Source organism: Brienomyrus brachyistius, unplaced genomic scaffold (genome assembly GCF_023856365.1).
Source record: "Brienomyrus brachyistius isolate T26 unplaced genomic scaffold, BBRACH_0.4 scaffold47, whole genome shotgun sequence".
Classification (NCBI taxonomy): Eukaryota; Metazoa; Chordata; class Actinopteri; order Osteoglossiformes; family Mormyridae; genus Brienomyrus; species Brienomyrus brachyistius.
The window spans coordinates 1,146,624-1,169,977 of NW_026042322.1; the positions used below are offsets into that span (position 1 = coordinate 1,146,624).

The 23,354-nt window shown below is 46.8% G+C and overlaps 1 protein-coding gene across 1 annotated transcript; it reads right to left on the reverse strand.

Annotated features, from left to right (window-relative positions):
- Positions 1–13,757: 13,757 nt before the first annotated feature.
- gprin3b (GPRIN family member 3b) lies at positions 13,758–20,700 on the reverse strand. The gene is made up of 2 exons (XM_048999912.1): positions 20,357–20,700; positions 13,758–17,136 (listed from the first exon to the last, which is right to left on the reverse strand). The coding sequence occupies exon 2, from the start codon at positions 17,040–17,042 to the stop codon at positions 14,592–14,594; it is 2,451 nt and encodes an 816-aa protein (XP_048855869.1). The 5' UTR covers positions 17,043–17,136; positions 20,357–20,700; the 3' UTR covers positions 13,758–14,591.
- Between the last annotated feature and the right edge of the window lie 2,654 nt (positions 20,701–23,354).

Genomic DNA, 23,354 nt, shown 5'->3' on the forward strand with positions numbered 1-23,354 from the left:
AAATCGGAGAAGGTGAGCCAGATCCTCGCCCTCGCCGGAACTGTGATCCTCCACTGTGACATCACACAGAGTTTACACGTTAGCGTCATGCGAAGGAGAGGTGCGTGGCATTTCTGTGCGATGCATCACACAAACACATGCGCACACATCGGGCAGCAGTCTGCCTCCTGTACACACAACAACCGGATCTGTATCTCAGGGTTTTCCCAAAAGAGGCCAGGAACACACACAGACGCACACACACACACACACAGACAGACACAGACACACACACACACACACACACAGGTTTGTAATCATATCCTTGTGGGGACTCTCCATTCATTTCTATGGGGAAAACCCTAATCCCAACATGACACCCTTAACCCCTACCCAGCCCTAACCATAACCATAAGTAACCAAACAAAATACGAGACTTTTGGCATTTTTATTTTCTTTTATTGCATTCACAGATCTTTGTGGGGAAATAAACAGAATACACACACACACACACACACACACACATATGCACACACCCTGATGTTTGGGTTAATATTCCCCCCCCCCCCCATCTTTTAATAGGCTGCTCCCTGGACGGTTGCATCAGCGCTAACACCAAATGTGGGTCGCCGCGCTGTTCGCTAACTGCTCCGTTTGCTGCATGCTGATTGGACGATGCAACCCCCCCCCCCCAAGTGTGGAGCCTGACCCCCTCTCTAACACAAGCTGGCACAGGGCTTCCGATTCGGAGGCTCCAGACGTTCGGATTCCAGACGCGGAAACGTTGCTGTCCTCTTTCAGGGGGTCTGTGACCCAAATTGCTGGAGTTAAATTATTCAAGTGCATAAATAGATATAAGAATCGCAATCTGTCTCGACGGCTTTGAGTAACAGTGTCTGCTAAGCAAGTGAGCTACTGTAATAATAACCTTATTCCCGCCCAATAATTTATAACATTCCCATCATCAAATAAGCTTAATGTGACAGTTGTAAATAGTTTTTATTTGTATGGCACTGATGAGAGGAATGAGATTTCAAAACTCTGGGACTCATTTGGAGGTTCATACGGCCTTATAAAGTGTGTTTGGGTTCCACACCCGGGTGGTACCTGGTACGTGACTCCATCTTCATAGTTCTTCTCAGGAAATCCTGGGGTCTGCAGGTCCCCTTGGCTACCTTGCAGGTGGCCGCCCGCTCCGGCTATTTCTGGAAGCAGGAACGGAAATCGCCTCAGGTTCTCGGACGCCTACGGGAAGAACCTCCTCCCCTGTCACGCCCCCGATCACTCCACCCGACACCGGGATCCTGTAACTAAGCCTGTCATCCTCTTGGCCCCAGAGGCCGACACTCAATGCTCCTGTCACATGTCACGTGTCACATGACTCGGGTCCGCTGTCACATGACTCGGGTCCGCTGGCGACCTACCCGCGGTGCTGTCTGGGCTCATGGCGCTGTAGTGGGCTATAAAACCCATGTCCGTGCCCCGCTCGTTGGTGTCGAAGTACACCGTCAAGGTGCTTCCCAAGGAGACGATCGGTTTCGGTTTGGAGTATCCACAGAACTTTCCTGCAAAGGTTAAAAAGTGAGACAGCTCAGCTAAATGCAAGTCTTACCCCACTTTTGGCTGCTGACGTTCTCTCCACTGACTGCATGTTTTGCTCCCTACTAATCACCATGGCCTTTATTCACGTGAAAAACAGTTGGAGTAAAGTGTCACAGAGTCATTCTGGATGGCCGACCCTACTCCGGGCACAGCCTGTGTCAGATTAATCCAGTTATGACCGCTTTAAGGCGGAATTGACCGGCTCGGCAGTCCGTCAGCCTCTGTGGAGGTGCCGAATTGGGCATGACTTCAAAGCCCGATCCCCCCCTCAGCTGCCAAATGGAGCAGGTCGAATAGGCAGGGTGGGGTGGGGGGGAAAGGTTAGTAGAATTGGGGTGGGGGGGCTGCAGGCCCTCCATGGAGTCACTGGGTCAAGCTGGAAGTCAGGGAACGGGCAACATTAAAGGAAATTGAGAAAGTGAGCATTTGTTGCCTTTGGGGGCGGGGGGGGGGGGGGTGTGAACAAGAGTGTTTCAGATTGCAAGGTGACTGGAGAGGCTTGTTAATCAGCTCACAGGACCTCACAGGGAGGGGCCTCTGAATGTGTGACAATGGGGGGAGATTTTCATAACATCCTACAATTTAACAGCATAGGGAGTGCAGTGGCTGCCTCATATCATGGGGGTGTCAAGCTGCTATCTGTCAGGATGCTGGAACCCCTGGCCATGACAGCCCCCTCTGATCCTCACCAATCATCCCTAGGTCGTCCTTCACCGACACAGAATCCGACTGACATAAGATAGAGTCCTCCAGGGTGAAGTCTTCAAACCACAGATGGATGACCTGAAACATAACAAGAAAGAGAGTCTGCCCGTGATTGGCTGCTCCCCACACTGGCCCCGCCCACCCATACCTCCGTCACAAAGCCGGGCAGGTACACACCTCGCTGATCCGTATGCAGCATCTTCAAGATCTACAGAGACGACCTTCAGCAATCTTAAAGCAAGCTACACAGCTAGCTGGTTATGGTGACCATCTTTTGGTCTGAAAATCTATTTATTTTGCATTAGTATGAGTACAGATACACTGGAATTCTTCAGCTTTTTTATCTCCCACCTTGCTCTCCTTTTAAGACACATATGTACAGTTGAGAGCAAAGCTTTGGGTGTGAATGCAGGGTCAACTATTTATACAGCATCACTGCACTGTTTTGGAGGGAGGGGATTAGGGTCTTGACCCAACAGCCATGAGAATGGGATTTGAACCTGCGACAGAGAACTAATGGGCTAAGCCACACATCACCATCAGCGAAGCATCTACCTGAGATAAACGTTACATTTATTAACCACAAACTACATCCCTGCACCACTATGTCACAATACATAGAGTATGTGGCTATCTCTTTGCCGCAGTTAGCGCATATGCTAATGCGGCGATAACTGCACAGTGGCATATGCTGCGTCTGCCCCGCCATATGCGGCTCGGAGATGATTGAGCTAATGTGCGCAGGCGCATGGGCGCATGGGCAGCCAAGCATGGGGGAACACGCTTCTATTTTCACCAGCCGCTCCGTATCCAGCCTGGCTTTTTGGGTCAGGCCGGGACGGATTTATCTCCACCTTGTCTGGATCGACGGTGATGCGCCAGCTGCAGCTGGTGCCGCTGTCGTAGCTGCTGGGGTAATTCTCGCTGGCGAACTGTCCCGACGGGCCATCCAAGGGCTGCAGGCTGCCACACAGGGACTCCGCTTTCGCCTCTGGGACCGCAGACGAGAGAACAGACCCCGTAAACAAACGCCTGTTACTTCCCAGAGTGACAGATCTCGTAATCGGCTCCTGCGGCCATTTCTGCCTGCCGAGAGACAGTTATACCGGCACTTAAATGCATGTAAAGCTTGTACAGTGAGTACAGTCACTCCTCCGGATTTGCAGATTTGACATTTACGGGGTCGGTTATTCATGAGTTGGCCGTGAACAATTAAACGGGAATATTTTTGGAGCACGCTGAAAGATCGCAGAAACTCGCAGTTAACACAAAAGCTGGAAATGTCTAAACAATATTGAGAATGATTTGGATTGCAAATAATCATATTAGGGGGTGGCATGGTGGTGCAGTGGTTAGCACTGTTGCCTCACACCTCTGGTACCTGGGTTCGAATCTCCGCCTGGGTCACATGTGTGTGGAGTTTGCATGTTCTCCCCATGTCGTCGTGGGGTTTCCTCCGGGTGCTCCGGTTTCCCCCCACAGTCCAAAAACATGCTGAGGCTAATTGGAGTTGCAAAATTGCCCATAGGTGTGTATGTGTGAGTGAATGGTGTGTGAGTGTGCCCTGCGATGGGCTGGCCCCCCATCCTGGGTTGTTCCCAGCCTCATGCCCATTGCTTCCGGGATAGGCTCCGGACCCCCCGCGACCCAATAGGATAAGCGGTTTGGAAAATGGATGGATGGATGGATAATCATATTATATATAAATATTGGTGTTATTTATCATTTGTCAGTGTAAGTGCATACTACATCTTTAATATTAAACTGTGGGGTCTATTCAACTTGGCTTGTCTTTGTGTTGGTCTGTGAGCTCGAGCTACCAGCTTTTGGGGGGGAATTATTATTTTCCGTTTTAAAACCTTACGACAGGCCTCCAGCAGGTCGGCATTTCATTTAACATTCCTTCAGGTTCAGACAGGACAGTTAACAGCACATTGCTGTAGTGCAATGGCACCAATATCATAAATTTGCTGCATATAAACAGTGGGGAGGGGGCATATATTTCCACCTCAAATGTTGTAGCCTGATGTTCACCATGGATGGGAGAGTGGTCCACTCACACATACACCAATCATCAATAATTCCCCTAAATAGTGTATCTGAAGTACCTAGGGCACAGAGAGTGCCCCCATGTGGAGAGAAGGAGCAAACCCTCCCACACAGAGCTGGGACCTCATTCGAACCCGTAACCGTGGGGGCACCGGCGCTGCCTTTGGCGCTTATCCATTACATCTGCCTGACTAACTGTGCCATGTGCTGAACTGAAAACCGTTATGGCCTTAATGAGAGCTAATATATCCTTTTACAGCTAATATATGCTTATGTTCTGCTCTGAAACTCTGCCAAGCCACTGTGTGCTGTTTCTGTGTCTTTAAGTCTAATTAAAATCTTATGTAAACACTGAAATAGTCTGATTAGGGTGTGAGGCTGTTTTCTAGCTATTCCAGGCTCAGCAGTTTTTACTCTGCTTGTAATAACACTTCAGCACAAACAAGATTCTCTTCCATGGGCCAATCCAGATCATGGGTGCGATCAAAGGCTGCAATTGGCCAGAAAACACTCTCTTGGCCAATCAAAATGCTGGAAGACTGATAATTCCACTGATTTTGCGTAGTTATCTTATCTAGGTTATCTATGTTATCTACGTGTAGGTATGCCAGATAATACGATTTATGAGGCGATCTATTTGGTGCGTGCAGATCTATGATGGCAATAGGCTCCCACATTACATGCCGGCAAGCAGCACAGATCAGCGGAGAGCAGCGAAGAAGGCGTACCGCGCTCCGAGTTTCCACTCTGGATCGTACGGATAAACCCGTGGAGAACTTGTCATTAAATATTAATACGATATTTAAGAGGAATGACAGATGAATTATCTGCTGCCTTTAGGTGTCAGAAGCCTTTGGTTTTCAGCCCTGATCTTTACTGCGTGCAACAGACACAGAGGATGGGGGCTAAAGATGGTACCTTAACACCCCCCCCCCCCCGCCCCCCGGCATCGCTACCTCCACCAAAAACAGAACGTGTGCATGGTTACTCCTCTCACAATAGCTGTGGCCGCTAGCCCCGCCTCCCTGAGCGCTGTGGGCAGGGCATATCACCGTGTGGCATGTGATGACTGGGATCTGGCCCCCCCAATGGCGTTGGTGCACCGTCCTGTTTAGTGCGCGGCGGTCGGCATCACAGTGCTGTCCTTAGCCCACACAATCTTTCCAAATATGAAACACAAACATAAGACATATAGAAACAGCTTTAAATAAACCATATATCCTCCGAGAAGGTGACGTAATAGTTTGTATGTTTGTCTGTGCACCTTGATGCTGGGGTCAATATCTTCCCCCTGAGGTCAGTAAAGTTTATTTAATGTAATGTAAACTAATGTAAGCTATGGATCGGAGCTGATGTGTGCATGCGTGTGTGTGTGTGTGTGTAATGACATACATGTGGGTGAGATTGCACACGGATGCCCTTGCGAGGCTCCTCGACGCTGTCTGGCCGGTAAGACCTGGTTAACCCGGCATGTCGTCCCCTGCCAGCACTGTGAGGCCCGGCTGCTGTCTGCGGGCCGCTTGGGGGACCAGCTGGCCGAGGACGACCTTGGCAGATGTTCATGCCACGAAGTCAGTCTTGCTGACCCCCCTCCCCGTTCACCGAGCCGGATCAAGCCCACGCAGAGCATGCAGCTCTTGAAAATTTATTTCCAAATCCCCTCTGACAGATTTTTTTTCAGCCTTCCAGACATTACATTATGTGATTTAACTGATATTTTTTTTACATCAAATTGCTTCGGAATGTTTATTCCTCATACCAGTACTAACTGGTTAATTTCACAGTATGGCAGCCAGACCTGATAGCAGTAATAAGTAATATTTGTGCCATGTCTGCCATTGACGCATAATATAATTCATGCACTTTTATCCATCCATGTGCACCTATCCGCAGCCACGCCTTGACAGCGACGCCCTTTACTTATTTTGGGCTACTTGCTCTCAGCTTTGAATGCCAAAGTCTTACTAGTTACTCACCATTTCCGCTGGAAGATTCCTTGTTCTCGACGACGTAGACCACCACCAGTCCGATGCAGACCCCAGTAAAGAGCACGCAGAGGAATATCAAGCACTTCTCCAAGGTGGAGAAGCCTCTGGAAGTGGGGCGACTCCCCTTTGCCATGGTGTCACGGTAATGGCGTCCGAATGCAGCAGGAGGCCAGGTGCTATGCTGTCTAGGTTTATAGTAGCTCGCTCCCGCTGGACTGTGATTGGCTGGACCTTGTCCTCCCCTGGAGGACAGAGTTCATTCATTAATGGTTAAATCAAATGAAATGCCTGATTACGGAGGCAAGGGCTACGAGGTTTAAACCAAACGCTTGCCGTCAATCTAATGTCCGCTTCTCAATGACCGTGGGGTTTGTCGCGTTACTGTAATCATTCCCCAAACTGTACACCCCCAGGCTGCCTCAGAAAGCTGCAGAAAGCTTCCTCGCAAGCACCCTTATTATTTTTGCTTGGTTCATTAATTATCGTTCAGTTTCTGGATGCATCTTCAAAGATACAAGCAGAGGGCCCCCGCATTTCATAGGGGCCCCTGAATATAAAAAGTAATGACATCCTTAAACATTATGTACTATTACATCCATCCATCAATTTTCCAAACCACTTATCCTACTGGGTCGCGGGGGGTCCGGAGCTTATCCCGGAAGCAATGGGCACGAGGCAGGGAACAACCCAGAATGAGGGGCCAGCCCATCGCAGGTACTATTATATATTAGTATATATTATTAACAAATTATTAACAAATCATACTTGTGGGGGACCCCTTCCTCTCAGTAAATCCTACTGTGGGGGGCCAAGGGTGACATATTGTTAGGGGGTCCAGAATTTTCAGTCACGCCCCCCCCTAGATACACGAGCTGTTCCTTTCTCTGGAACTTGAACCAGAAACCTTGCGGTCATGAGGCCAAGTACTTAAACATCGCACCACGTTCCGGCACTAGACATCGAGGAAAACCGGAATAACGCAGACGTATGCTGAGCAGGCGAAGAGACGGTCCCAGCAGACCAGCTGGCAGGGGAGCCAGGAACGCCACTTATTTACAGAACAATTGGATGTTGGCTCCTGAATTCCGAGCGCCGTCTCTCGGAACCCGTAACCTGCGGCCCGGAAACTTCCACAATCTGTTTTCAGCGGCGAGAGCTGATTACCAGAGTATTTTGCCGTTTTTCTCGTGCGGGACTTCCGAGTTTAGAAATATCTGACTGCGTGTGGAGGGGGGGGATGGGGTTGTACGATTTGTGGCTGTGCTTAACGGACTGTTTTTACCATCTGCTTCTCTTTCCTAATGTCAAACTAGACGCTGAGAAGAAGACAAGAGACAGAGAGTTTGCCTGTGATAATATCACTGCTGTTCCCAAAAACTCACCCGTCTTCCCTGCATAGTATATTCACAGGGTCAGAGTCGGCTGGGAAGCTGTCTCAAGACGCATGCGGTCCCAAAGCAGGGGGCGGCATGATTGGGGTTCCAGGGTTCCAGGTCCTCAAGGCCACACACAGTCCTACATAATGAATCACTGCCCTGCACCCCATGGAGTTTAGCAAGGTTTATTTGTGCTGTTCTCCGCATTAAAAGACATTAAAATTATAAAATATAATATATGGAATTATGCACTGATCAAAAACGTTTTAAACAAAAATTATTAATTTTCTCGGGGTGGGGGGCGCATCTCCATAGGTTGTGGGGTCAAATCCCTCGGTCGGCAGAGGGATCCCACCATTGGGCCCTTCAGCAAGGCCCTTAACCCCGATTGCCCCAGGGACTGGCTGACCCCACTGTCTGCTCTACGCCAGTTTACTGAGGTGGCCTCCTGGGACACTTTTCCAGCTGTCCTGAAGGATGACGCTCATGAACACTCATTGGCTGCTTTTCCTTCACTCTCTGCTCAAACTCCTCCAAAACCATCTCTACTGGGTTTGGGTCAGGTGACCAGGTCATGTGATGCAACTCTGCCACTCTCCTTTGTAGGCAGCTTGACTGACGAGTGCTGCATGAAGTTCTCTTCTGCACACAGTTTTACACTCTGCAGCACTTTGGTATCTGTCAGGACAGAGGAACAGAAAGGCAGGTATTTATTACCCTCATAAATGGTCGAACCTGAGCTTTATCTTGGATCCAAACGACTGTAACATCAACTGACTGCAGAAGGACACAGCAGCCCGACTCGCAGTTACCTCTTCATGGAACCCATAAAACGTGTGCCACGTTGTCTTATACCCAGAGGATGTGATAGAGTCTGCTGTCCTGGGCCCAAAATTTGTGGAGTTTGCAAGTTCTCTCCATGATTGTCTGGATTACCGCTGGGTAGGCCAGTGTTTTCCACAGTTAAAAAAATCATGTTCAATTGATTAATTGCTCTTCTCCTAAAATGCCAATGGTGTGACGGGATGTGCGACTTTGCACCCTGCGATGGACGAGTGTCTCTGTGAGCTGTGCGCTGCCTTGTCCAGGCTTACCATCACCCTATACAGAGAGAAAACTGAAGATAGATGGATGGATGGATGGTGATACCATCCGAACTGATTTAATCTGAAGTGAAAATAACTGCTCCATAGGATTGGTTTGTTTTCCAAGACACTGGCCCATTGAGCCGAAGCCCATGACATCACATGGAGTGTAACTCCAGCCCAAAGCTCTGGATCTTACTTGTGGCCTGAATCTAGCAGCAAAATGTCATTGAGGTATGGCTTCAGAACTGAGCAGAAACTGAACGCAAGTTCACATTTCAGTTATGAGGCTAGCGATAGCTTCGAGCTGAATGTAAGGAACTGCACCTCCCAGAAGAAACAGGGACAGTGTAACCACGCCCATACCACAGAGAGTGTAACCACGCCCACACCACGAAGAGGGAGAGTGTAACCACGCCCACACCACAAAGAGGGAGAGTGTAACCACGCCCACACCACAAAGAGGGAGAGTGTAACCACGCCCACACCACAAAGAGGGAGAGTGTAACCACGCCCACACCACAAAGAGGGAGAGTATAACCACGCCCACACCACAAAGAGGGAGAGTGTAACCACGCCCACACCACAAAGAGGGAGAGTGTAACCACGCCCACACCACAAAAACTTCCTACAATGGAAGCACTATTTCCACATAGCATGCTTGTTTCTTTATGACTGCTGTATGACATAGGGGCTTCTGGAAAGCAGTTCTTTCTCTAAAAAAATAAGTCTCTTCATTTTAGCTCCTAATCATAACAGACTGATTGTTTAAATAATCCTGAAATTATCAAGTGAAGACCGTTTGGTAGGCCCAATAGTATCAGGAGAATAAGGTCATGGTCTATCATCATCCTCTGTAATTACTAGAATTCGTTTCTGATGGTGCATAACCTAAAATTAAAGTTTAAAATAACTTGCATGCTGTGCAATAGATTGGGCTCCACAGTGACATGTGAGGGGACTTAAATTCTGGGTCACCCTCTCTTCTGAACGCACATCCTTTCAAACTCAGAGATGAGAGATTTAACAGGCCAGCATTTAGATCACATTCATCCACATAAAAAAAAAAAGACGTCGACTCTGCGTGTTCAATTAAATTTAAATACCTAACATCTCAATTAGATAACGTCTCATTTTCACCACCACTTTTGCCATAAAACGACGAGCAAATTGCGAAAAGCCGTCGCAATAGCACGCAGACCCCAAAATGCACAGGAAAAGCACAGCTCTGAAGTACCACCCGTGTTTCCGGACGAAATCTGAACTGGAATTATTACGCTTTTTCACTAATCACCAAGAACCGTGCCGTACCTCGAACTGGCGGTTTTCTATTGTCAAGTATGCGAGCTGTACCCGAACCGTGACCATACTGACATAAATCCTTTTTCGTATTAACAATTTTTCTACCATCTGCTTTCTGTATGCTAAACACTGGTGCGGCATCTTATTTATTTTTTGGCACTTAAAATTGTACAAATTTCCTGGTCACTGTCATAATTGCAATTTATGAGTAACTTACAATAATAGGCCAACTGTAGTAACAGTAACCTAATATCTTTCAATTGGTGTGAGATCTTTCCACAAAAGATGCAGAGGTGCCACCTGTTGGAACCCAAAGGTACCCAATTTGTTTTCTCGCTTCGCCACCAAGAAACCTACAATTTATGAGTACATCTGTCAAGCATAATATAGTAGCCTTTAATGGAACGGAGAAGGTGACCTTGAGCAGGGCACTACTTTACCCGCGACCGGGTGCAGAGCGATGATTGATAAGCCGCCCGAAACACAAACGTCGCGGATCGCGAACTTGTGTTCGCATGCTTGCGCGCTCACTGCGAAAAATCGCGGGCGAAGAGGCGGGAGCGCGCACTCGTACCCAGAAGTTGGACTGGATGGGACATCTGTGGATCGACGCAGCCGCCGTCGCTCAGCCACTGTGAACACAACATATTAAACGACAGCTCAAATATATAAGGGGTTAAAAGAATAAAAGCAATATACAGTAGCCTGCAGGATACAGTGTTTTTTTTGTAGGCTACCTGATTATTTTCATGCAGAGGCTGATAAGGAAGCAGCGAATGAAGTAACAATGACATTAATAAAACAGTGACATCGAGCGAAATGCATAATAAGATTTATCTTAAAATCGAACAAATGTCTTTCTCACAACTGGAAACTATTAATAAACTTTATTAATGAAAGCTGAAGCGCGCTAGTTATAGCATTGCGCTTCGTACAAGGTTTATTAAACATTTTCCTTTGGAAAATTACATTGTTCTGGATCTGAACGATAATCATAATGGATTTTACGCAATGTATTTTATCCATAAAATTTAAACTGCTCTGCGGTGACTAATTGGGTCGCTGGTCTGAAATGTAAATGAGACTTTGGATGTACTTCAAACAGGTAGCCTACTCTATCTCAGCCCCAAGGATTTAGACTGGTTTGGCATAAACAGAATATTAAACTAAACTCATTCATCCAATGACTGTTAATATTAAAACATATATACGAACTGCTTGCATGGGCTAATTCGCAGGTTAAACACACAAAAAAAAACTGAACGCAATCAGCTTTGGCAGCTCTGAGATTACGATCAACGCCGAAATCTCTGTACTGAACATAATCTGGGATTAGGCAACAATAAACTGTGCATGGAAATTTGATTAGAGTGACCTGTTCCATTAAATCTCGTTATTAAAAGTGCATCGTGTTATCTAAACACTACAGTCGTTTCTGCGTTATTGATGCAAACAATGCAGAACAACGGACGGCGTTTGCTAGTGCAAAATACATCTTTCTCTGCTCTTCCCTTCAGACTGTAAGATCTTGTATTATTCCAAACCCTCAAAAAGCGTCAAACGTAACTCAGTGTTATCAACATCCCAGGCATCTTGGGAATTGTAGTAATTCAAAAGACATGCCCTTCAGATTGTTTAAAATACTTAAAATCTTTTCTGTATTTTGAAACAGTTTTGTCCTGTTAAAGTATGGAATAGTGTGCATGTAATGCGATTTCTGAGCACAAATTGTTAAATTTAAAAATAAAATCGCTGGAAATTCATCAAGTGCCTTAATTACATGCCAGAAGAGGCTTTGTTTTGTTTCGCATTGTTTGCGCGAGAAGTCTTTAGCGTGTCCCAGCGTGAAGTCTGTTATTTAGGAGCTGTTTCGGGGAATATGACTGGCGGCCGTTTTTGAAGACCTGTCACGAAAAGCCATGGAAAGCGAGGGCGCCAGGCTGCGGTTTTTCCTCGGGAACGACTGCATCACCGCAGCACCTGCTTTGCTGGCACGTCCAGGAGACTGACAAGGACACCAAGAGAAGCAGAAACTTAACGCTAAAAAGGTAAAATATAGCGCAAGTGCTCGAGTTACCCTCATCTCCGTGTGCGTGCGACAGCAGGACTGCCACCTTTGGCCAGTTGGCTGGCGTGAGATTTTCAATTCGAGACAATTAAGTCTGCGCAATTGGATTATATAGATTTGCCATAAGGTTTCTTGCGTGAGTGTGACGCCAGATTTTTAAGATTTGTAACCCTGCAACAGGAAACGCATAGGAATCCCATTGCAGGTTCCTTCCAGAAACGTCTGACCACACAACGCTCTGCGGCTGAGCTCAGTCACAGCAAAGAGCCTGGAAAGATAAACACCTCATTAATGAAGCCAGTTTTATGCAGCCATTGCCATTTCTAAGCTTATTTCCAGTATTAGAAGTGTGACATCTACTGGAACTGACATTACTGCCCCTTAGAGAGAAACAACAGCTGGTGCCAAATCAGATTTGAGTCAACGGCATAATAAAAAGCTGGTATTAATGAAGACAGCTTGATGACATCGCTGGTATCTTCCTGTATTATTAAAAAAAAATGTTCCTGAAGACATTCTTCAGTGAGCCAGGCATTTTCTGACCTCCTTGAGATGCACAGACAGGAATGGGAGAAAAATACACCTCTTCAGACAGAAAGTGGCTTGGAAACACCCCAGTGTTTGTTGTCTGAAAATGAAAGAAACCCCTCTAAGCCTTTCGAAACGGGCTTCTGCCTTTGTGCGCAGCAGGGGTCTCCAGGGGGATAAGCAGAAGATCCGCATGAGCGATCCGCACATCGCAGCCAAACTACCTGCAGGCTCTTAGTCCTTTAATCAAGGCTCTTCTTAGTTTCTGGCATAACGCGACAGTACATCTTCGCAGTGATTAAGTAAAGAAAGCAATGGATCGTTCTTCTGAAGACATTCTGTTTTCTAGTGTTTGAAAACAATAGTATGACATGCAGCTCTGAGGACGCAGTCTAACGCACCCTAATTCTACAGTATCAGACGAACGAGGTGACAGAGGGATGTTTTAAAAATGTGAGAACCCCCTCTGCTTTGCTGAAAACGGAACCCATGCATAGATCAACGCTTCTCAACCGGGATCTCGTGGCATACGGACGGCAGCGACGTCCACGAAACCACGAAACTCGTCTTCGGTCAAGATGTTTGGTCCACATAGAGCCGCCCCCCTACCTTTTCAGGTGCCCCAGACAAATCTTTAATTGGGAAGCCCCCCCCCAATGATCATTTTGCTTCCTCCACAACGCAGGTAGTTCAGGAACCCTCTTTTGCCTATAGCTATTGGCCGGCCCTGGGTCCACATTTACAAAAAGCTACGAACGCTAAAATTCTTTAAAATATCGCCAATCGATACTGCTTTAAATATGCATTTGAAAGTTGCGTCAAGGCCTTAATCCTAAACGGAGTCTTAAAGCTGCCAAAACCGAGGAAATCTGATAAACCACAAAGATGTTGAATCAATATTCATCTCCATGATTATAGCCGACATCCCAAAAGAGTTATACATCCACCACAAGTGTAACATGTAACAGCAAAGCAGGACGCCTCCTCAAACCTATAACTTTAAAAAGACCTAATAAATGAAGGAAGGATATTAATTGATAACATCAATGTCGCATTTATTAGGATAAAAGATAAATAGTGGTACATGGAAAAGTGTGTGGGTGATTAATATGATAGTCTGTCACATTTAAACTTTCTTAGAAAAACCAACTTTGGCAGTTTGGGTTTTGTTGCAGATGGATGCATAACTGACTCAGTCAAAAATCAGCCCATAATTAGGAGACCAGAAGGTTGTACAATATGTTCTCCTCTTTCAATGGGGGGGGACAGCTCTGTGTTACTGCAGGAATCTCTAACCAGTAAGAAAATCCTTCACATGAAATCTGAGATTAAATTCAGCACCGTCAAGGCCAGCTTTGGGACAAACGCAGAGCCGAAAAGGTGGTCCTACTTCTCATCGAGACAAAATAACTAAGTCCAAAGAGAAATGTGAAATTAACAATATTACCAGTTTGACATATAAATCAGGGTACTCAGTAAATCCTGGGGAACGTTAAACAAATTCATACACTCCACTGTAAAGAGCAATGCAATATTTAGTCACACAAGGAGTGTAAAAGTTATTTGCTGAATGGTACACAGGACTATGTGGGATGGGAGCAAGTCCATGTAGGGGGGAGATCTACTGTCAGCACTAATTCACATGCAGCTTGCTACATATTATTGCTGTTTTTGGAATACTGTTAAAATCTTTGCGCCCCCCCCCCCCAAATGGTATGATCTAAACTGGTTATAAAACAGTCAGCAGGACACCCTCTTTCCTGACTGGCCGATTCCTCGGACATACGAGTTCAGCTGGACGCTGGAAGTGATCTCGTACCAGCATCCCTATGGCAGAGACAGCACCGATGAGGCTGCCCCGCTTGCGGCCCGGGCCCACCGGCCATCCGGGCCACCCTCTGTCCATCGTTCAGTCCAGCACCGAGGAGGGGGGTGGTCTCGAGCAGCAGTTTGGCCGGCGGACACTCTGCAGCATGGAGCGGAAAACGCTGCGGTTCCCACGCTTGGGGTTCCTCCCTTGCGAGGCCTGCGAGGAGATGGACTTGCGCAGTGAGCTTCGGGGCAGTGTCTGATTCTCGTGTTCCTTGATCTTGTTCTGTAGGTGGCTCTGGATGGCGAAGCCGAGGGACTCGGGGTCAACGGAGGCCCCGTATACCTCCCATGTCATGCCCTGCTCGTCCCACACCACGTCGTGGATGCTCTTCCCCTTGTTTGACTTGCTTGCAGCCTCTGTGTCCTTCTTCCGCTTGTCCTGCTCTTTTTTCCTCTGCCCCAGCAGACCCCGGTTCGCGATTGTCTCTCGGTCGGGCTTGTGGCCTTGTTGGCGACCCGACCCCGTAGTTGCCTGTTTAACGGCTCCATCTTTCCTCGGCTCCACCCCATCTCCCTCCAAAAGCTTATTTAATTGAGGTGGCTTGTCCACTTTTGATTCATTCCCTTTGATACAAGGAGGGGCAGTTTGTGTGCAATGGTCCGTTTGTAAGGCAGGGGGTACGGCAGAGGGACCCTTGGCTGCCTGTGGTGGTAAGGCAGCGATGGCCTGAACCTCCTGATTGGATGTTGCAGGTTTTACGGGCAGACCTGCATCTGACACTTCAGCTGCATGTCCACTAGGGGGTGCCACAGATACGGTTGGGGCTGTTGTGAGTAACCCTTTATTGTGCAGGTTGCTGTCAGACGGTGGGTGAGACTCGATGTTGATTTGATAAACAGGCTGCAAGGGCGGAAGAGCTTTTTGCATGTTGCATAGAAGCCCTGATTCGTTCGGTTTGGACCCTAGTTCAATGTCCTGCTGCAGGGCAGAACCTGGGCACTTGTTGATGCTGGTGCTCATATTGGTGCACAAACCGGCCTCTACTCTGACCTTCTCGGCTAGGTGGTCTACAGCCGGGAGGCTGGCACGGTGTTGAAGGCCCGTGTGGATATGTGTGGCCACAATCGTCTGGATCCCAGCGTCGCAGAAGACCACGCCCCCTGCTGAGATCTCGTCGGAGGACGGGGACTCTGCATTTGCCTGGTAGACGATGGTGAGGCTCTCTGCTTCCTCCTTCGCGGTGCTGATGGGCTTGGGCGGCACTGCGAAGGGAGTCATATGGGGGCTGGTGCCTGCAGACTGGCTACGGACATCGGCGACCGCCTGCACCTCAGCATCCTGGCACCTCTTCACGGAAAGTGGGCAGCATTCCATGGAGGCTGTCATGGTGGCAACTTCCTTATACTGCTTCTGATGCCCCTGCAGATTTTCCTGCTTTGGCTCTGCAGTGGTGCCCTTACCGTTGATAGCTTTGCGTCCCACATCCATAGGAGACCAATCTCCATTGCGTCTCTGTCCCTCAGATGTGGGGTTGTTGCTTGGCGAAGCCATTGATGGCAAATCCGTTTTGGAGATGGGCTTGGAGTCTCCTGGACTCTTTACATCCTTCTCAGGAACCACGGGGTGTAGTGATTTTTTTGTGGTCACTGCCACGTGCCGGCGTTCCGCTAACATCTCATCTCTCAAAGTGTCGGACGACTTGTTCCCAGTTTTGCATTCTGATTTTTGACGACCCACCAAAGACGTTCCTGAAGCGTCTGTCTTTGTACTCTGTAGGGGGGGTTCAGGAAGCATGGGGCTGGAGACCAGAGAGGTGGAGATGCCAGGCAGAATAGCGCCACCCTCTGACATCTGGGAGAGCGGCGTGCCTGCCTCTGTGCCCACCCTGGTGCTGTTTGCATCCCCTTGCACGCGGGATGCTTCTGAAGAGCTACTCCGCGGACTTGAGCTGTGATTCGAGTTGTGACCTGACTTCAGACCCACGGCCGATCCATCGTTACTATTCTGCAACCCCTCACACGCATCCTTTCTGAGGTTCTGTGCTTTTGCTTCCGTTGACACTTCTTCGTAACATGGAGCTTTCGCTCCTTTACCATCCGTCGGTGTATCGACCTTTGACGGTGCAGCTGGTGCGGGCAGGCCGGCTTTACAAACATCTACTCTCCCAGCAGTGGCTAATGTGCTAAGATTAGCATTACTATCCATGCAGCTGCCCCTCATGTCATTCGGGCATCGACCCGTCTGGCCTTCACTAGCCCCTGACTCCTCATCTTTCTCCAGCTTGACACTTGCGGGTCTGTTTGTGTAAGATGGGCACCTAGCCCGCAACTTTCCACCCTCCAGAGGCTCGCACGTTGTGAGAGCGCTCAACGCTTCTGAGCTCTCCTCGCCCTGCATACATCTTGATGTCACCGCTGACGTTAGTTTCTGGTTCCTCTCCCTTTCCAGGATGGTGTTTGAATCCCTTCTTCTCAAGGAGTTGCTGACAGCTAGCTGAGGGGCCAGCTGAACCGTAGTGGTCCTTTTGGGATTTGGAACAGTCCCCATTCTCAATTCCCGTTTGCGTCACTGAAAAGCAAAGGGATCCGGGGGGGGTAACTGCACTTCTCAGAAGTCAACGGCTGCCTCCACGTCGGATTTCCTGAAGCAGAAAACAAACATCAGAGTGAATTTGCAATCCAGCGCAGCCTGATGAAAACAAACTGGACTTACACTGCATCATCGCTTTGTGTTGTGTACAAGCCTCCTCTGCCCAGACCCTAGTACTCCTAAAAAGGAAAGCCCAGTATTCTTAGCACAATCACACGGTCCTCTCCATTTCAGCCAGTTTGTCCCGTGCTTCTTACAGTCTCCATGAGAGAAGCTTAAATGAGCTGCGGGGAGAAGATGTGGACCCAGTGGTCCCCGTATCCTAACACTGAAGTCCCAGACTGGCATATATGCTGAAATGCTAAAATGAAACTGAAAGTGGGATGTGCAGGGTATGGATTTCTGGCAGTGATCTTCAGTTCAAGGCCAATTCTCTTGCAACGCGAGGTGGCCATAAGGGGCGTGTCAGGCTCAACTGCCGCATCAGAGATGGAGATGACAACCGCAGCATCCAGATAACACCGTCACAGCTTCGGCAGCACAAACGCCTCCAGTAAAGCGGAGAAGGCCCACATGCACAGGGAGGAAGTCGCCTCCCACAAAGCCAAAGACTTCAGAAATCCCCTCTGTAGCTGAGGAACATCAAGACCCAATCATGCCATAGGCAAGACTGACCTCTTTATATGACCTCCGCAACATGCTCTTGTCTTAAAAAACATAACGTCTGACAGTTCAGTGAAGAGAAAATTCTCGAACCTACACACAGTTGTCAAAAAAATTCCCCGAAAATCACTTCTCAGATTCATTCCATTTGCTCACAGGTAACAAATCGTTAGAATTTTAGAATTGGAATTTAGTGATCAATAGTCATTGTTGACACACCACAATGAAATGTGTCCTCTGCGTTTAACCCATATGTGACAATGTGACATAACAGGGGGCAGCTAATTCAGCATCATGGTAGCAGTACCTTGCTCAGGGTACCTCAGTGGTGCCTTGCTGGTTGGGGATTCAAACCTGCAATCTTTCAATTACAAGTGTGCTTCTCTAATCATCAAGCCGCCAATGCCAACAGTCAAATAGTGTGGCTGATTCTATAGTCAATCATGAGAGGCAGGTGTTTAATAAATGTGTATATTGTGAATACAAGTTAAACCTTAATTGTATTGTTTGCTTAAATATTCTAGAAATTTCTCCCAATGAAAAATGGAATCTGGATGTCATTGGTGTAGGACACATGTCATGTGACTTCGTGGGCATTTATTGCCACATGACATTCGATATTCCTGCCACAGCAGAATTTAACCTAGATGATGTCATTACTATTTGGCATCTTACTATTCTTACTACGTCCTTCCGCGTGCGGAAGCTGAATTTTGATTACCAATAACATTGCAGTCAAGAGTCCTAAACCAATCGTAGGACACCATTTTTGGCCGGAAGGGGTAAATATTTCAAATAGCTAAACATATGCTATTTCAGATTACGTGGATCGGTTAAGCACGGGGACGACTCTCTAAATTACACACTATGTAAGTTTAAAAGTAGGGTAGGCCAATCTTTGCAACAAAAAAAAATGAACAACTCTAAAAGCAAGCGAGCACCTCTTAAAATATCTGACACCGAATTAAATCGACGGACACCGAATCATAAGAAATTTAATAGGTGCACAGCTACCTATTTAGGCTAAGTGAGATTTAAGACAGTCCGTCGGTATGTAGGATCTGGGATTTGAGGGATGAGCTTAGCCTGAGTAACAGATCCGTCACTTTAAAATATTGCCCTGTTTGAGAAACAATCTTTTACTGTTCTTCCTGTCGAGCATTGGAGACACCAAATGTGACTATAGTGTTCATTTTCATTCTCAATCCTAAAACCTGACTGGTGCATCATCTGTGTGATACCCACATAAAGGACTGACCAGATAGCATTCCAGCAACGTACCCGAAACCGTGTCCTCTGACAAAATAAATAGGTTAGTGGCAGTCAAATGGAGTGTCGGCGCAGAGTCCCGGTCACTGCTGCGGGGCGCATATCGACTCTTTGCGTCGGACGAAATGCGTTCAGCCCAACATGCGGCTGCCGAGGTCAGCGGGCGTGCAAACCGGCACTGCGTCTAATTTCCCAACAAATCCATGAACGGCTGGAAGTTGGTGTTGAAATAAAAAAATCAGCATCCATCCCAGTGCATTCCAGTTCATCAAGGGTATTAAACAGTAAGTAAATTTACTTAAAAAAGAGAACAGGAGATGCTCCAGCCGTGTCGGATCCGCAGAATATGATGTAGGTCGGCACGGAAAGCCTTGCTACATACTAAAAAATTGCGTCTCGTGCTTTCGCAAAGTGCTTGCAATGTGAAATAAAATGTGCTTGTCATTCACCTGCTAATCGTTAATGCATACAGTGTTTTGTTTTAAGTGTATAAATTGCAGATGATACCTTAAAATGTATTAATCAATAATTTAGAAATTATTCATTTTCCAGCGCGTAGCCTATTGGCTTTGTGTTGTAAATTTAAACGACGTTTCTGGTTAAACGCACTGAAAAATGATGCTATTTCCCCAACCATTATATTCAATATCTGTTGTATCTTTTGAAATTAGTGAAAATGATACCGTTTATTGCTTTGCATAATCCTGATTTTATGGTTCGATTTCATTGCCGAAACGTATTTCACACGTGCCCGGCATCTGGCGAGCAGATAACAATATACACATTCATGTCTATGTAAGTGTGTATAATACCCCAGATCGACGTCATTATATATAGTATTTTGTATACGTAGACTATATAAACATTTTCATATTCCAGTTATTCTTTCGAAATTTACTTGTACGCTACGTAATATTTCTAATTAATTCATCGACAAAGGAAAACGACGCTTCAAGGTTGCATATTAACGCTGAATCTTATAACTTCTGTAGTGAAAAAACAACATAAATACTAGATAGAAGTACAAACAATTTAATGGGAACTGTAAACAAGGTAAACTGAACTGAATTTAGATGCTCTGGACACAAATCAAAGCTTATACTCTCTCCGAACACCAAGCATGTCTACAAAATTTATCAACCCTCCGGAATTTACCTCAGACTAAAATCACCCGAATGAAAATTAAGATCATGCTATCATGCGAGTAGTGCAATAAATTAGAACAGAGTTTATTTTGCGAGTGCAATGTCACGCATTTGGCACACAAGTTAGGCAACTAGACAGAAAGATAATCAAGCCAATTATGGCTGAGTTATATGAATTATTGAAACCAAACCCACCTCGGTGAACGTTAGATTTCCAGGAGCCGGCTTCAAAGCTTCATTTGACCTTGCGGACGAATTCATTGTTAAGCCGAAATCCATCGGATGCCAGTGAATCGCAAATGAGGGACGGCTTACGTGGAGCTGCTTTTTCTGCCAGCGTCTCCGGTAATTGTGATGTTGATTACTGCGCTATTTAAGCATCGTTTGTCTGTGTCTGTCCGGCTATAAGGCACTCAGCTGCATATCAATGAAAGACTGAGGAGGACGTCAGTGACACGAAACCACGCCTTTCTGAGGGCGACTGAATGTGGTCCAAACCACAGGATGGGAAATAATAATTAGGTCGCATCGCTCGTTGATTTACTCTGAGACGTACGCGCGCGCAGTCCAGCGCAGACCCACTACTGTCACATTCGAATGGAGCTTTCACATAAATTGTTACATCGAACTTTTTACAGTACCCATCAGGAAATCATACATAGGCCTACGTATATCGTATGCCCCAACCTCTTCTTATGTGGGACAGATTCAATTTCCACCGCATTGTGTAGAGAAATACAACCTCAACGGGACGGAAACACATGTACGGTGGTATTGGTGCTGTTTAACATATTCATAAAAACCTGTTTCATAATATGCTCCTGACATGAATTTGTAATTGAGCATCCCCTGAGAGCTACCGTGTTCAAATATATTGTTTTTCGTATATTTACACCCCGAAGCATCGGTACTCTTCTGCGATTGTAAATGCATTGATTTGTTTTCTATCTGCACCGCGTATCTCGTTTAGATCAAGTATTTTGCCTCCTTCGGATGAAAACAATTATCTGTGTGAAAAGCCCTACAGTGTCAGGGGCTGCTGCAGTGCCCGCTGAATTTGGCCGCCGTTTCGAGCTGCAGGCAGGCGACGTGCTGCAGCATTCGGTCCGCGAGGCAGAGGGGCGGCACACCGGCATGCGGACACGCTTCTGCTCGTCACATTTCACTTGTTTCCGAGAAGCGGATTCCAGGCCCTGCATGCAGCAGCGCGAGCGACAAGGGCCACAAGTCAGCATGGGGGGCGCGTGCTAGATGACGGGTCAGTCACGCATGTCCCCAAGGATTCTGGTTAGGTGCCAGAACATAGAGGGTGTATGAATGGATCATGCACTGGTGTAATGGCCACCGCTTGCTTTTAGGTAATGGATCCACAGACAAGTATTCCCAGAATATTTAAGCTGTTGAATATTCATGTACGTCTTAGGAAACGCCAAGCTGAACATGCATATTTCAAAAACGCAAACCGTGGCTGGGATTCGAACCTCTGTCTTGGAAGCATGAGGCCCCTATGCTGTGCGTATCCACCCTTAAAGATGGGTAAATTTGGCAGCACAACAGTTGTGGCCAACCACATATAAAAAGCCCAGTTCGAACTGCTAACATTTCCTATGAGGCTTCAAATTAAAAATTTATGTTCACACTCTATCAATTTAAGTGGCTCAATTAACTAAAGTGCTCTTCCCAGGAGCAGCCCAGTCGGTCAGATCATGCCTTTGTGGATCATGGCAAGGACACCCATGGTGGGCTAGACTTAAATCAAACAAAGCACTTCCCCGCTGACTGCCATGTTAAATCATACAGCTGACCAGCGTGTTGCTCCTGAGTTGTTGCCTAGAGGCAATAGGGTGCACAGTGCTTAATGGAGTTATACCAAAAAAATAGTGACGTGGCTTAGAAGAGTCATCTACTTCCTGGCTTTATTCTGATATCAAAGTAATATTTTGGCAAAACCGGGGCCAGGGGAACGAATAAAAATATTCAGCCAGAAAGCCTTAAGGATGCAAAGTGAAAGTGTGGCAGTCGAGTATCTTTGAGCATCGCTGGGTGTCCCACATTCACAGACTTGCATACTGCAGTTTTCGATTGACGGAAGACTCAAGATTGAAATAAGGAGTCAGGGAAGATGATTTTTTTTTCAGTACCAATGTGTATCAGACTACATTCTATAGCAATATAACATAACTACACTGTCCAGAATATCAAAGTATAACAGTATTCACAATTAAAGCGGAGATGTGGTGTAACATAGCACAGCACAGGCTGATCAGATGGGGAGACCCCTGGTGGTCGCTGGGTCCTAAGCACCCACCCATTTCACTTATGCCTCAATGATATCTTCCTTAATCTGGTCTTTCCTCTTTCTCCTGACTTATATTCAGCATTTCTCTCCCCTTTACCCACGGTCTACCTTATCTGAACATGCACACGTATTAACGGTTTTTGTTCAGCATCAGTTTTATCACTAAAGCAGGGTTCCAGTCCTGGACGACCAAAATCCAACACAGTTTGCAGATCCCCCTGCTCAAACACATCAGCTATTTACTAGGTTTAGGAGGTCTGTCTGCGCAGGGAAATCTGCAAGCTGTGTTGCAAACTGCCCCCCCCCAGGACTGGAATTTGCTGGGTAGAGTGTGTTAGTTGGTCATGGTGAGAAGAGGAAGTTAGACAAGTTCAGTATAAATTCAGGATAAATCTAGAATGTTAACAGCAAAAACTCTTCTGTCTCTTTTTGGTGAGATGCAGGCCTTCTGTTCAGTGAAAGGATTCAGGATTTTAGACAAAATAATAGTTAGCTGCAGGTCAACTCCACCACCGGGTGGCGCTCCTGGATCATCCTACGCAGACTGTGGAGGTTTATTTAGCATTGGTTTGTTATTACATGATTAAAGCAACACGTTTGTTTACTCTCTGTGAGAGAGGTTTCTGTCAAGGAGCTTGTTGTGACGGAGCTTCCACAGGTTATTTGGGCTGCAAGATTTACAAAGGTACTGGCCCTAATGTAGAATCTTAGCTAGATTAAATTATTGGGGAAATTTAAATGTGAATAAATAGTTTGAACTATGGGCCAATTTAGACAGCACTTAGCCAAACTGCATGCCTTTGGACTGAAACATTGCAGTGATTTTTACACGAGATCGGAGGTCTGGGTTGAATAAAACACGAATTTTTATGCAAAAATCACAAGAAGTGTAGG